Genomic DNA, 15,311 nt, shown 5'->3' with positions numbered 1-15,311 from the left:
GGCTGTAACAATAAAAGGTACCTATATATAGAAAACAGGTACATTATTATAAAACACTACACTTCCTAACTTGATGAATAAAATATTAAGTGGACACCCTTAAAAGGGTTTTTTTCTCTTTTTTTTTGTATGTATGTTACGCGATAACTCCGGTATTTGTGTACCAATTTTCATGATTCTTTTTTTGTTGGAAAGGGGGTACTTCCATAGTGGTCCCATTTTATTTTGAAGAAAATCATCCACCTCGAAGGTTGGCTGTTCACGCATGAAGATTCATATTCATAAATAGCGCCTAACTTCAATTTAGGAGCAATTACTGTAATGGTTGATTTTGCTATTTCTCCAATTCAAGCCGTTTTTCTCTCAATATACTTTGTGTAGTGTCATCATAGTGGAGAACCTACATATTTTTATTATCTCCAGTGTCAAGTCTTGTATAGTGGCAAACTAGGGAATATTTCAATAAAACTTAGCAAATAGACGTAATTCCACGTACTTTTGAGGTCGGTTTTTTAGTACTCTGTACTGAGATTATAACCAGCTCCGTACGCTGTCGCGATCGAGCAGGGAGTGACAGTTAAACGAATAAAATCAGAATGCGAAAATCAGAGGCAAAAGAGCTATGGAACAATTCAAAATCTAAATTTAAATACGAGTGGCCAGGAACCGGACAAGATAAAAAGGTGGGATGACGACGTAACGAGGTCACACCGTCACAGACGTAAGAAATATACTCTTTCACGAGCCGCTTATTAAGTTAACCCCTTGGTTATGTAACACATGAGCACATACCGCTTACGATACCTATGTGATGCTTGAGGAAACCTTATTCTGAGTAATATGAATAGGTAATGATTACTTTTTTTTATGAGATGGGACGAACAAGTCGTGCGCCTGGTATCAAGCTACTACTGTTGGGTAATTATCCGAAAAATTTCAAACAGTGGACATTTTTCCGGAAAAAATCCCGGTAAATTGGAAAAATTTTAAAAATATAATTTCGAAGCAACGATATCTATGTACTTCGGAGGCTTATAAAATATTATGTTCTATACGTTTAGCAATATCTTTTGAAGTTTTATTTAGAGTGAATTATAAAACAATCTTGTACAGCTAGAAGCCGCTTAAAGAAAAACGAGATTTAAAATAAATTGCACAACAGCATACAAAAACAATCATAGTTTTCGTTCAGTAACTTCAACTTTTGACCGGTGGCAACGTCTGGAATGAATGTGTGTAAGATTTTTTCAAAACGAATATTTCTCCTTGACCCAACACTACAAGTGACGCTCACATTGGTAGAAGAAAGGGCGTAAACGCCAAAGTTTATAAAGAATAAAAAACGAAATTTACAAACATAGTTTCAATATCTTTTTAGTTATTTATCTAATTACGTAAAAAGCCTGCTTTGATTTCCCTTCGCCAGACAGTTGACTGTCTCACCTGGGTGAACCACGGGCAATTCAACCCAATTATAATAAATAATGTCACATGAATAACAAATTGCCTTGTACAGTCATGACCACATCAAGCTTGACACTTTGTACTTTGGATCGTTCTTATCGTAAGCGAAATACAGTTGGATTTAAGTCTTAAGTGTCAATCGTGATGTGCTTTTGTCTGTAATATGTACATCCTTTCTAGAGAGGAAACGGATATCCCTATTTTTTACCTATTTTTACTATCCGGTCGGATACCGGATAGTAGCACAATATCCGTCCCGATATCGGATGTTTAAAACTCAGAAAAATTTATAACCACTACGCCAAGTAATTCTATTTATTCATTAAATATGATAGTAATAGGATTTATCCTAATATTTATACGTTTATAGTAGCTACAGAATCATTGACATGTTATGTTTATTACTTGTAACTGAAACAACTATGAAGTTATTATATTGCCAAAAACACTGATGTTAATATATTGCCAAATTTGCAATTGTTTTTCACTGTTGACTTTTTCTGTTACGTATATACAAACAATTGTGTTATCGAATAAATTAATATTTTTAATAAAAACCAAGTGACCACAACAAATCAATTCGTCAATGTTTAAATGCAATCATTCACTAATTAATCAATCACGACGATGCGCACTATAAACCGATAGCGACATGTTTACGGCAATGGGTCAGATATCCGGCTATCCAGCTTAAATGCGCGCCGGATATCCGGTATTCCGCCAAGGCACTATCCGTTTCATCTCTAATCCTTTCTATCTCGGGGTGGCGAATCTATTATTTTAAATCGTCTGTGAAGTTGGTAAAGCTGTAAATAATAATGGCTAGGAGATAACCAATAGGCGCTGATCCTAAACAAAATAAAAGAATAACTGATACTATCCATATAAATCTGTGCAATAAGCGCCATCTAGTTGTTTTGTTCGTTATCACTAGACAGTAGAGTATGTTTTATTCCCAGCTTGTCAGTGTAAAACAAATCAGTTACAAAATTAGCTATCTGGTACTCTTCGCTACGAGTGCTGTACCAAATACGCACTAAATAACCGAGTACGCAGTCTTGTATCGCTATTAGTAGTCCTCTTTTCCTTTATTTTTTCCCATCTTCTAAGGTTCTCTGAGTAATTGGTCCATGCTGATACATAACACTTCTGAGTAAAAGAATCAAACTTTTTGAAACGTGAATCAACTTATTTTTTAATACAGTTCATTTTAAATGTAGCACTAACCTATTGTTTTTTTGTTTGGCCCTATGGTTGACAGATAAAGAAATCTTTTCCTGTATTGTGCAAAAAAAATTAAATAAATCATTTTAAGGAGAATTTAAGGTAATGATTGTTATATAATAAAATGTTAATTGAATGAAAAACTAGTTTCGTGCAAGTACAAAATCTCAGTACAGAGTACTAAAAAAACCGACCTCAAAAGTCATTCATCCCCTAGTTTGCCATCCATATAGGTGGAATATTTTCTTCAAATTTAAATGGGACCACATCTGAGGTATACAAAAAAAACCATCAAAATGTATTCTCAAATAGTTATAGCCGGAGTTATGGTTACGCTATAACAACGATACATTAAAGAAACAGTCGAATTGAGAACCTCTTCCTTTTTGAAGTCGTTAAAAACAAAAACATTCAAAACCATTAACTGTTTCCACATGTAAAGGCAACATTTATAAAACAATTGTTATGTATTATTTATTAATCATTTATTTATTAAAAATGAGATGGTTGATCCAGTGCGCGTGGGTGGCGAGCGGTAAGATGGCCGAGGGCAGGTTTTGCTCGGTCCTCGCGACTCCCAGCACTTTCACCACGCCCTGGTTCAGGGTCAGCACAGGACCACCGGAGCTCATCTGCAAGTTGGCCATAACAGTTCACATTAAAATAATCGTTGACAACCCTAAATTCTAATGCAATGTAAAAAGACCGTCAAATTCTGGGTTAAGAGTAAAACTTACAATGAAACACAGGGCTTGTTAGAAGTTGTTTGATAATTATTTTTATATAACCATTAATTTATAGGTAACTATTAATTATTTTATTGTTAAATAGATGTTCTAATCTGTTTTCAAGATGTAATATAAAGAAATTTGCCCAAAAAGATGAATTAAATACAGATAGATATTTACTTAGTTTAAGTATCGCAATTACACATTAGGTTCTAATGTTAAAATGTATAACCTTTACTACGAAGATTGTACAATTTAGGTTCCCTGCTTATTTAATACTAAAATGGCTTTATTTACATTTGTTTCCCTTATATGGAATTAGATTAAGTTATATTGAAATAAATTTATCTGTATCGTTACAAAACTTGTTAAATCTACTAATTGACCGTCAATATTTTAACTAACTCCGCGGTTAAGGGTCATGACACGCGTAGCTGTTTTTCAGGAGTAGTGATCAAAACAGTTTTAGTAGTAATGTGAACATTACTGCGTTCCGGTTTGGAAGGGTAAGGGTGCTGGTGAAATTGCGGGCACATGGGACTTGTCGCTTACCACCAGGCCCACGAACGTCACTTGCCACTTGGAGTGTGGAGAATGTGCTAAATTTTATTGTGAAAAAAAAAACATCGCGCTTCATAAGGTGCGTTCTCACGGCCCGTGATGTCAAACGCGCCGATTTGTATGGGGACGCGACGCGACGCGCGAGCCGGCCCGTTTTCGAGAATGTATCGAGTGCCTTTGAAGTTACCGACCAGCGACGGATCCGAACAGGCCGCCACGGGTGACCACGGGCGCGCTCGAGGGTGGCCCTCTGTCCACGGCACGGGTGGCCACGGGCGGTGGGAGGCCGCCTTTATTGTTTAAAATATTTATTAACGAGGCACTGTTTACGATTTGTCGACTTTGCATTTTAGATATTCTGCAGCTGTTTTTAAACTATCTTCCTAAATAGGTGATTTTGGGATACGTCGCTATTCTAGAAAGCCATCGACTTGTGACCGCAAGTACCTACATATGGTGTATATTGGCCAAAAGTTTTTAATTATCTTAACGAGTATCATTCCACTCCTTCATCACGAATAAAAAGTAACAGCAAGTATTACTAAAGTATGAATTAATTTGCGATCTTTCAGGTCCGTTATGTGGTGTAACCAACATAAGCAGAACTGTGAAAGATTCTTTGAAAACTGTAAACACATACCCAGAATTGAGAGGAGTCCTCGCTAAACTGTTTATTCCCTTCGTGGAACAAGCAGACCATCGCCGTGGACATGTTTTGCATGACTTTACACTCGCGCGGGGACAATGTCTTGGCCGCGAACGACGTCTGTCGCAAGTATTCGTGTTCGGAATCGTTCTGCAACACGTACGGTTTGTCACAACCTAACAAAACCTCGTTTAACCTCAAAAATCAAACTAATTCTCGCAGTAGCAGTTTGTCAAGGTTATTCCAGAAAACTGCCACCATACCTGTTTCTGCCGTCAAGCAGTATAATATGAGGATTACCTACAGGTGCTGGTGAAACTACATGCACATGGGACTCGAAAACTTTATGTCTCAGAGAGATAGGCGCAATAAAATCTTTGTGATTTAAAGCTTTGAGTGACACTGCAACTGTAACGGGTAGGCGTGTCGCTTACCACCAGGCGCACGGTTGTCCCCCTTTACACAGTCACTCTATCGCGCGATTTTTTAAGCTAACGTTCTTTCGCGCGCGAATGTTCGTGTCCGTTTTAGTTACAACGGAAAGATCGTACACGATAACTGTAACACGCGCGATAGAGTGTTTATGTAAAGGCCGCTATTGACTTGTCCAGTCACTTGATATCACAATAAAAAAAAAGTCGTTTAATACACTGGGTTCGTACAGTTTTGCTTACGATGTTTTTCTTCTTATTAATCACCGTCGTTGATTCCAATCACTTCGGACTCACAATTCGCGATTTTCCATATTCCATATCACCGTTGCGCTATATACTGCTTTCACTTAATATTCTACGTTATACATAGAGAATTAAGAAGATATTTGTATCTACCTTCTTGAGCATCCATCCGTAGACCATGACGTCAGTCTTGGGCGGCACGAAAGCGGTGACCATGTCTACCACCTCCACCTCTATAGGCGGCACCACACGCAACATGGCCAGCGTCGGGCTGACTACGCGCCACTTCATGTCTGGTTTGTTAATATCAAACTTTACATAAATCATTCAAAAATAACATCTACACAAATTTCTCAATCTCCCAGTAGGAACTTAGGACGAAGCTTCCAATACAACAGAACGACATAATTGATTTTCGAGTGTCCTGAGTGGTTTGGGCGCAGGTACCTGCCCACTGAGACCTGTTGATGTACAAAATTGCAGAAACCTTTGAAGGCCGAAAAGGGCTTCGTGACATTGCCTACTTCAGGCACCAGCTTCTTATCGGGATGCAGGTGGATCTCAGTGACGTTGTGAACGGTGCCTTCAGAGAACGGGTCCGACGTGTTCGCTATAATAGTGTACTGACTCTTCGCTGTTGCGTTTTCCGATGTCCTGGTAACAACGACATAAAAACTAAAAATCTCCCATGTACTCCAACTTCTTACATGAAATTACTTAAAAGATCTCAGCGACAAGTTGAAGTCCACAAATATGTTAAGCCGAAGTATATTAATTAATACATGTAGTAACTTCTGTACGAGCGTTTGCGCTCTACGTCCGATTTGTATCGGTTCCTAATCCGAGAAATGACGGTCCGAATTGCCACAGGGATCATTTTATCTCTAGGTGTACAAGCGACATTTGTATTTTCTGGGATTCGAATCGGGCTTAGTGCACAAGCGACACCCGAAGTCGGTCCGAGTTTTCTAGATTTGTATAGTATCGGGTTTGGAACGAATACAAATCGGATGCTGCACACAAACGTCAGAATTCTACAGTACCTATACTCTAGCCAAATTCGATGTAGAATAAATGTCAACAAACAAAAACGTATGATTTTTAGGGTTTTCATCTCAGACTCTTTCACAGTTACTATACAATTTCAACAATTTCCTACGAAATTCAACTAGATTGTGAATAATACTAAATCTTGAAGCCATGTTTATAATGAATATTATTCAACAGAAGTTTCAAATCACCTAAAAATGACATAAAAATGACCAGTAATTAATTATTTGTAAAACTGTGTCATCCCTAGTGACTTTTTGATTTGAAGAGAGAGATTGCAAACATTCGAGTCCTAGTGGTAATTCAAGTTCAGAACCGGAAATAGATGCTGGATGATTTTAAATGTGGTAAATTAATATCAAATAAAATCTTACAATTTTGTTTCTTTTCATCTACCATTACGACTTATTTTTATTCCTAAATCATACGTATCAATAGGTATTTTGTAAATTTTATAATAATTGTCTAGGTAAGTTCTACATAACCCAATTACTTAATTACCTATTTAAATTCCAATTAAGGGAGCAGGCCGTGGGCAGAGCAAGCCTTAATAATGAGCATTGAAAAAAATATTCTTTTCCTATGCCATCATTGGTTGCCTAGCAACGTTTTGTTATTAAACATTCTACATCGAATTTGGCTAGAGTATAGGAGTAGAACGTTTGTTATTCTTCTCCTGCATGAATAGAATATTTCTTGAAGCCTTCCTGAGATATATGAAACCAATTCTTGCGCTACGGCCTCACGATGTATATATTATCTAACAACCGACTTAGAATGCAACCACTAAATGAACTTACCAAATTATCACGCAAAGATTTTTATGTCACATGGTACAAAAGTATATAAAAATGAGGAAAATGCTTACTGGTTCGTATACAAGTTATATAACAGGTTGATGCAACTGGCAGCTGTCAACACCCATTCTGGAGCGAGCACGATCCCACCGCAGGTCTGCGCTGTAACGTCTTCCACACTTTCAAAGATGGCGGCCAAAAATGGTGCTAAAGTCGGATAACTTACTTTAATCGATAGTTTTCTTGTTACATCGAAATGGTGCTCAGTACTGTCGTTTTCGCATTTACTGTCATCCTCAACAATAACCTTTTTATTGTCATCAACAAAATTCGTCACTTCCGGGGAAGACGAATTTACAGAATTAAAAGAACTTTCGAGAACTTTCTCAATTTCCATTTCTGTTTCTTTAGAGATTTCTTTTGTTATCGTATTGACGTTTAAATTATCTTGTTTACTATCTTCTGGTTCTTGATTAACTTTATATTTGGGGATGACAATGAGGTCCTTTTCCCGACTGACGGTTTGCAAGATGGGGTCTGCTAATCTGTCGTCGCACTTTCCCACATATGGTGATATGTTCTCCATTTCCAAAAGTTGTACGGCCGACTCTATCGATTTATTTAGCACGTTGCCTGGAACATTAACGGCATTTTACTAAAGCAACCTGGTTGCTGTCATCTCAGAAATTTCAAAGGTGCTATTAAAATTAGCTCCTTTACAAAACTACAAACCAAAATTCGGATAGAAGAAAAGTATTCGACAGGTGATCAGTGAAGTAACTTAATGGAAGATTCTCCTTCTAGACAGAAGGTAACCTGTTCAATTTCACAGGAATAAAAATGACTTAAGTAGCATTTCATTGAGATCCATTCTCACCAACGAAGAAAAGAACTATATATTTCTCAGACACCGATGTAATGTCCGGATATTTTCTTCCGGACAACCTCATAATACACGTAATAATTACCTGGTAAATATTCGATAACGAAAATGAACACTAGCGTAGTCACCATGGCGTGCGCGCCGCTATCGGTCATTACAATGAATGTTGATATTTCAATGTGGAAACAAAGTTAGGCATTACAGGGCCGAAACACATAAACTTTTTTGGATACAATGCAACGACTTTATATGTCAATAGGGCTGGCACAGGCAAAGTGTAAAACGAGAGCATTTATCTACAGACCATAATTAATTATCGACAGATCTAGTGTATTTGGATGTACACAGCTGGAGAAAATAACTAAATAACGTCACAGTCATATTGAGTTCTTAGGTTTTCGCGATAGTTAGACAAAGGAAAATAGGAACTATGTTTTGGGATGCAAATCGCTTTGTTTTTAAACCAACGTTTCGGGCCGTTTGCAGTCTGTCAATTAAGTTCGACAAACCCCAGGTCCTTGCAAAAAAAGTCCACTATCTACCCGGGATGCTGCGAGAGGTCATTGAAATGAAAAACATCCTAATTTCAACAGGGAAGATGGTTTCTCCTTACCACCACTTTGGGATTCAGTATTTCCTCTGATGAAAAGTCTCAAGCAGACATAAGACTACAGTGCTAATTAATATGTTTCAATTGATTCTAATTAGAATAAAATAGAAATCATTTATTCAGTGTAAGACATAGTACACACACATTACCTTACTAAAAAAAAATACATAGGTAACAGTTTGCGACTACAAAATTAGATACAAAGCAAAATTGAAAGCACAGCATGATCAGCATTTATTACAAACTATTTAACAATTTACGAGAATGAAAGAAAAGAAGAAAATAATAATAATAGGTAATCATTCAAAAATAAAACAGAAGAAAACTTAAATAAATAATTAATGTAACGAATAATAATGAACACAACTGGCAGCGTGTGCGCTGTGCCGCTACGGAATCCGTCTTCCACTCAGCGTATTATTGTAGGTATCACAGAAGGTGCTACGACGCTGTTTTTCAGTGGATCCAGTAACAGAAATACGCATGGCATGGAACATAGCAGATGTAGAACTAGATTACGTTGTCATAAGCACTATTTTAACTGAAAACTAAATTACCATTATTATTTAATAATGAAATGTATATTGTTAAAATAAAATTATTTTGTAAAACACATGTAGTGTTAATTGGAATGTCTCTTTGAAAAATGTAAAAATAAGGTATTTAATTAATAACTTTTGTAACAATGGTGAAAAATAGGTTGGTTTGCATTAATATCAAACATAACTGGTTGATGACTTTATCACCTTTTTATTTGAAAAAAAAAATACTTTCATTTCCTATACGCCACAGTCATCTTTCGCCTTTTTTATCCAGCCACTCCTGTACACCTGTCCTCCTCGATTAATCTGAGTAAGCGTACCACCATGTTTATGTAACTGTACCTCACTTTACGACCTCTGCTCCATCATCAACCCTAACAAAAATATGGCCAGCCACCACCTCTGTCCAAGTTGCAATAGTAGATTAATATTAGTTTGCTCGAGCAGTGTAAGCAAACTTAATTTATACTTTTACAAAACCAGCGTTCACACTCCCATTATGTACAATACATAAAAGTAACATGCACATTCTCCATTGGGCAGGCTCTAACTAGCATGCTTTCTCCACTCGCAACTTTACTAGTCTAAGAACTGATTGTCAAGAAGTTTACAATGGAATGATCATAGGAAGGCACGGTAGGGTAAGTTACGTACGTACACGGGACCAGTTATAAAAGGTCTTTTTATAGGAGAGAAACATGAAACGTTAAAAAGTTTACTACGATTTTTTTTAGCTTTAGTTGTTTGTTGTTGTGAATACGATTACCAAAAGAAGTATGCACATAAAATGCACATTTTAATGTCAACCATTCACCCAACTTTCGTCATCTTTATATTAGTGGTGTGACATAGGTCTGGTGGGTCGAAATGTAAAACACCGTAATGTACTGTAAAAATAAATAAAATTTATTAACATCCATACATACGTATTTTTAACAAACATTCACAACCTTTGTACATAATATACTAACTTACATATAATTTACATACAGTTCAGACTCCAGACACACTTTATATATAAAAAAATATTTTTTTTTTTTAAATTTTGTTACAAGAAAATATTTTTAAGAAAATGTTATTAGGTAATTTGGTAATTAAGTACCTGATAATTATTGCTATGAATAGTTTGCCTAATTTGTTTATTAATTTTTTAAATCTTACAAATGTTAGATTATTGTGGTTATTAAAAACAATAATTTACAGCACAATTACGTAAAATCGTAAAATGTCAGTCCACTTTAAGTTTGGCATCAATTTATTTAACAAAATTTTACGATAAAATAGTTCAAAGTTTCAAAACACTTGACTAGTAGCAGAAGGGCCAGCACAAACCGCCTACATATCTTTTGGAATAGCATAAAATAAACATTGATACATTTAATGTCATCCGTCTTCCAGTCCGCCTGATTGCACTGACCCTAATAAAAACAAACTTCAATAAACATTTTCACACAGCACATAAATGCATTGTATTTCCCTGCCACTACCGACATGTAGTGTAGTGAAATTAATAAACAATATCATTGTGCCTAAATAGGTGAATACATCAATGCAAAAATTAAGCAGTAAGTCATAAATAAGTAAATGCAAAGTTCATTAATTAATGAAATGGGAGAAGGAACCTTCGATTTTTTTTTGTGCGCAACAAAGTTACCAATAAAAAAAATTCAATATACACTAAAAATTCGTCTTATAAGATTGTAATTATCCCTTTTTTTAAATAATGTGTCTCGACACAACAATTTGTTCTCATACTACTTTCGAATTTATTTCTACGAATTGACTAGATAATAACTGTACAACATGTTTATACTAAAGTACATACATGTATAAATAAAACATGGTAACTACATTAACACACACACACATCAAGCTCGCTGACAGAGGAGAAGAGCGCCCTGTTAACGAGCTATTGTGCTTTGTGAATTGGAGAATCTCGCCACAAATGAAAATCCAAACCAAAGTTAAAGATGTATGGTAACAAAAATTAAAATTTCCCTTTTTCGGTTTACGTCAACAGATAAATATTCTCTCTGGTACTTTTTTTAAATGTTTCATTTGTTTTAAGAATCTGACTACATATTAAATTCCATAGCGCAATGGTTCTTTTTTAAACTGGGGTTCATAAAATAATACAGCAGATGTAACTGAAAGTGTCCAGATAAGACAAAATCACTTGGGAAATCTTGTAGAAGCCATCTACATATTGAAGTCAAATTAATTGTTGATTTCCACATATAAAAACATAGTAGTTTATGTGACTGTTACGTAATTAAAAGCATTAAAATACGAGGGAGGGTTTATGAAACGATGCTGACAGGCAAATTTCATATAAACATCTCACGAGTGTTTTAACGCCTAATTATGTACTGTTACATACACTGCTTTATCCACACACATATTATAATCTCTCAGCGATGTGTTCAGGAACCGCATGTTACGACTGGCGAAATGGCAGACCCAACTATCATATCTCGATATCAAATAACATGTGAAATTGTCAAAATTGTTTGCTATCGACATTTAATTTCCAATAAAACTTCATCTCGACTGATATTAGAATTGATGTCCAATCAAATTGTTTTGTTTTTCAGAGATGTTCGAACATCGAATAGCAATAATAACATTTTCACAGATAAGAAATTTATTCTAACAAAACAGTTACCTTTATGCTGGTAGTAATTTGTGGTTTTTGAACACATTATAGAGAGTATATGATATGTGTGTAGCTAAAATATTATTCAAAAAGGTTATTTATTGCATGTTTATGGAATTTATTTCGTGTTAAAAGTTAAGTTGATTTAGATCATCGTTAATGAAAGTGGGTTACTATTTTTTAATTTTTTAATATGATTAATTAATTTTTCAATATGTCTAAGTACAAAAAGTACATGCTACTTTCATAAAAGGCTTACAGAAATTTTGATGGATAAGTCAATGCGCGTATATGGAGCCCATAACGCTCTTCAAAGTACACAAGCGTATGGTACAACATACAAACATAATTTTACGGATGTCGCCACGAATCAAGCAATCCCTAAATATTAGTGTTTAACACTTTTAGGTAGTGTGGGATATACTACTCTTTCCACTACCAGAAGAAAAGAAATCAATAAAAGATTACGACCCATTAAGTCTCTTGGGACATCAACGGGTAGGATGTGTTAACGGTGTTTCCAGTACCAGAAGATTACAAATTGAGCAGTAATTTCAGCTTAACAAGCACTTACGTCAATCGACGGCTAGTTTTAATAACTCCAATGGTCATCCTTAAGACTCTGACCTGTGTGCACATATCCTTTAATGAAGGGCAGGCCTGTGCCAACCTTGTTCTGGTACTCGACATACTGGGATCCAAAGAAACTTAGCAATGTTAGTTCCTCGGCGTATATTCGTTCGTTGAAAAATTTCCATGACGCTATCATATATATCACTGTGCAGATTGGATTTAGCAGTGTTATCTAGAATCAGAAAATAATACATTGTCATCATTAGCTAGCAATTTTGCGTTAATACATTTCAATGGCCAAGTGCTGACTTATTCCTGCAGAAGGTGTACAAACTAAAACATTCTCTATTATATGGTCAATGATACAGGTGATTCAATAATCATAAGTGTAGATTATCAACAGATGTAAAAATTATTTATACCCGAGTGCCTATAAACCTAGAATTTACTTGTGTAATGCAACTTAACTAACTGGCAAGATTATCTGTAAAATGATCAAGTCTACCTGAGTGCCGATGGACCAGTAGAACCATCCGACATAGCTGGGATGTCGACAGAAGGAGTATACCCCATGCGTCACCAATTGGTGATCTGGCAGCTTCACAAACTGCACCTAAACACAAAAGCAGCAATTTTATACAATTCTAATCTTTGGATATATTTCAATATTCAAATTTGAGTTTCACTTAGCACACCACCAGCACCAATCAAAGGTCAATTTCAAAATAAATCATATCTTTTATTTTAGTCCAAACACAAGGACCTTCATGGTGTAACTTTATGCATATTTAAAAATGTTTATAAAAATATTAATATTCCATTTACTACTTTAACTTACTGTATGGTTAAAATTTGTTCTAGCAGTGATCATGGCTCCTTTCCTGAAGACCTCACCAGCAATGCACATAAGGACTCCAATTGTGGACAACCAAAAACATGTTTTCATACCTAAAATTACATCATTGCATTGGACATATTACATATTACATTGGACATAATTATACAATAATAAAAGTAATTATATAATATTAAAAGGCAGGCATCAAATGTATGCTACACCAATATCAGTGTCAGTTTGTGTCCCAAATTGGTACTACCAGGAATCGAACCTCATTCTGCATCAACAGTACGAACCACTGAGTGCCAATGACGTTGTATATTACTCTAAAAAATATTAAAATGATTCTCTCGAAATACTAAAACTACACCTCTCAGTTTTGCACTACAGAGGTCCAATCTTTTAAGTGCGCGTCTAGCTTGTCTCTCCATCAACGTTTTGGTTTGCCGCATGGTTGTATTTTTGTCTTTGGGGATCCATTTCGTGGTGGCTTTTGCCCATGACTCACCTGACATGCAGCAAATGTGACCAGTCCAGTTACATTTCAGTTTACCCACATGTTAGCCCACATCTGCGATTGGTGTTACGGACACATAATGCAATAAAAAGAAAATTACAAAATTAATTAAATGTGAACTCACTAGGGACAAAATAATACTCCAAGCCCCACTCCACCCAGCTAGCAACGGCAGCTACCCAGTACTGAACACTATGATTCAATATAAAAGAGTCTATAGTCAATGTCCGTGGGTTCAGAATTGCCACGGCCATAAACTCTGAGAAGTGGAAGAATGATAGTATGGCTAAGTACTTTCCAAAAACTGCCACACCATCACTGAAGGTCGACAAGAAGTAGCCAATTATGAAAGCTGCCCCGAGGAATGTTGAACGTATGGATACCTAAAATTTAAAACATTATTTAGAATAAGTACAAAAAATTGTGTTGTGTCGTTGCATTTTGAGACTGATTCTAGACACTTGAAAACTAGATGTGTTTTTACATAGAATAAAGCTTAGTTTGGAATTATATTTAAGTAATATAGGCACTTATTATAGTGTAAGTATTGTATGGTATGGCTCTTTTCTGTAACTCAACATTGGAGCCCCTATTTTGCAAGTATTATAACATAAATATAAAAGCTTAAACAGAAAAAAGTTAATACATCAGGCAGAAAATAAAATTCGTAAGTCAATTAGTCAATATATTACCTCATAAAGAAATCCTCTGTACAAGTATTTTAATGCGAAGCTAATGAGGCAGAAATATAGCGCTGGGCCCCAGAAGGCAAGGGCCCACAATTCTTTTGTGTGCCCGAATATTTTGCCAGAAAAAATAGACATTCCAAACACGATTACTGACATAGAAAAGCAGATCAAAGCTTGCCTCCCAGCTAAGCATATTCTCCACGGTAATGCATCCATATTGACACCAAAAGTAAGCTTATTTACTTAAAACACATTAAGATATATGTCTAATTAAATTTACGTGTACAAAACAAAGGTCTTATGAATGTTTCACGTGTAAAAGAAAACAAATGTACATTCTATATAGTAAAGACATCGCCCACGATCACGTAAAGAATTTGACAATGACATTCAAATTGACAATTGCGTTTCATGAGATACGGACATTTATTTTGACATTTTGACAAAAGTGCGTTTCTTTTTACGATTAAAAAATTAGGATATTTATCAAATTCAAAAAAGTATTGATGTTGTTTCCCTTCAGTCTGCACTAATTTCTTAGGTCCTTCTCGATCGCCTGCAATTCCTGCAAACAATAGGTATGGAGTGACAAATAACAATCACTGAAGTGTACTATCCACTATATTTGAGAGTACTATCTCAAGTATAGTGTATCATCACAAGATCATCATAGACATAATATCTATATGTCTGTGTGTATCACATATTATGGTACAAACTTATTTGACAAGAGATGGCGACACCATTTTTTTTTTTTATTAATGGCTTTGCCTTCGCAAATAGCCAATTACTACGCTACGTGTTTCGCTGTAGCCGGTTCCCTAGCCAAAGTAGCTATGACAACATAGATTGTTTG

General features: G+C 35.6%; 1 protein-coding gene across 1 annotated transcript; it reads right to left on the bottom strand.

The window, feature by feature from the left end:
• Nucleotides 1-3,171: 3,171 nt before the first annotated feature.
• On the bottom strand, nt 3,172-14,633 carry LOC113225801. Its single transcript, XM_026458239.1, has 10 exons — nt 14,459-14,633; nt 13,891-14,149; nt 13,250-13,359; nt 12,917-13,024; nt 12,466-12,643; nt 7,219-7,780; nt 5,788-5,954; nt 5,454-5,593; nt 4,618-4,773; nt 3,172-3,320 (listed from the first exon to the last, which is right to left on the bottom strand). Exons 1-10 carry the CDS (start codon nt 14,609-14,611, stop codon nt 3,174-3,176), a joined length of 1,980 nt encoding a protein of 659 aa, XP_026314024.1. The 5' UTR covers nt 14,612-14,633; the 3' UTR covers nt 3,172-3,173.
• Nucleotides 14,634-15,311: the final 678 nt, after the last annotated feature.

This window comes from Hyposmocoma kahamanoa, unplaced genomic scaffold (assembly GCF_003589595.1).
Source record: "Hyposmocoma kahamanoa isolate Upper Pololo Valley unplaced genomic scaffold, ASM358959v1 175, whole genome shotgun sequence".
Classification (NCBI taxonomy): domain Eukaryota; kingdom Metazoa; phylum Arthropoda; class Insecta; order Lepidoptera; family Cosmopterigidae; genus Hyposmocoma; species Hyposmocoma kahamanoa.
Note: the sequence above shows the minus strand (reverse complement) of the source record. Positions and strands in the feature narration are given on the sequence as shown.

Excerpts from the sequence above, each read along its gene's own strand:
- LOC113225801 (XM_026458239.1), bottom strand. The coding sequence starts at position 14,611 with ATGTCAGTAATCGTGTTTGGAATGTCTATTTTTTCTGGCAAAATATTC. Across the intron at positions 14,150-14,458 it reads ACAGAGGATTTCTTTATGAG|GTATCCATACGTTCAACATT; the intron begins GTAATATATTGA and ends TTTAAATTTTAG. Across the intron at positions 5,955-7,218 it reads TATAACTTGTATACGAACCA|GACATCGGAAAACGCAACAG; the intron begins GTAAGCATTTTC and ends CGTTGTTACCAG.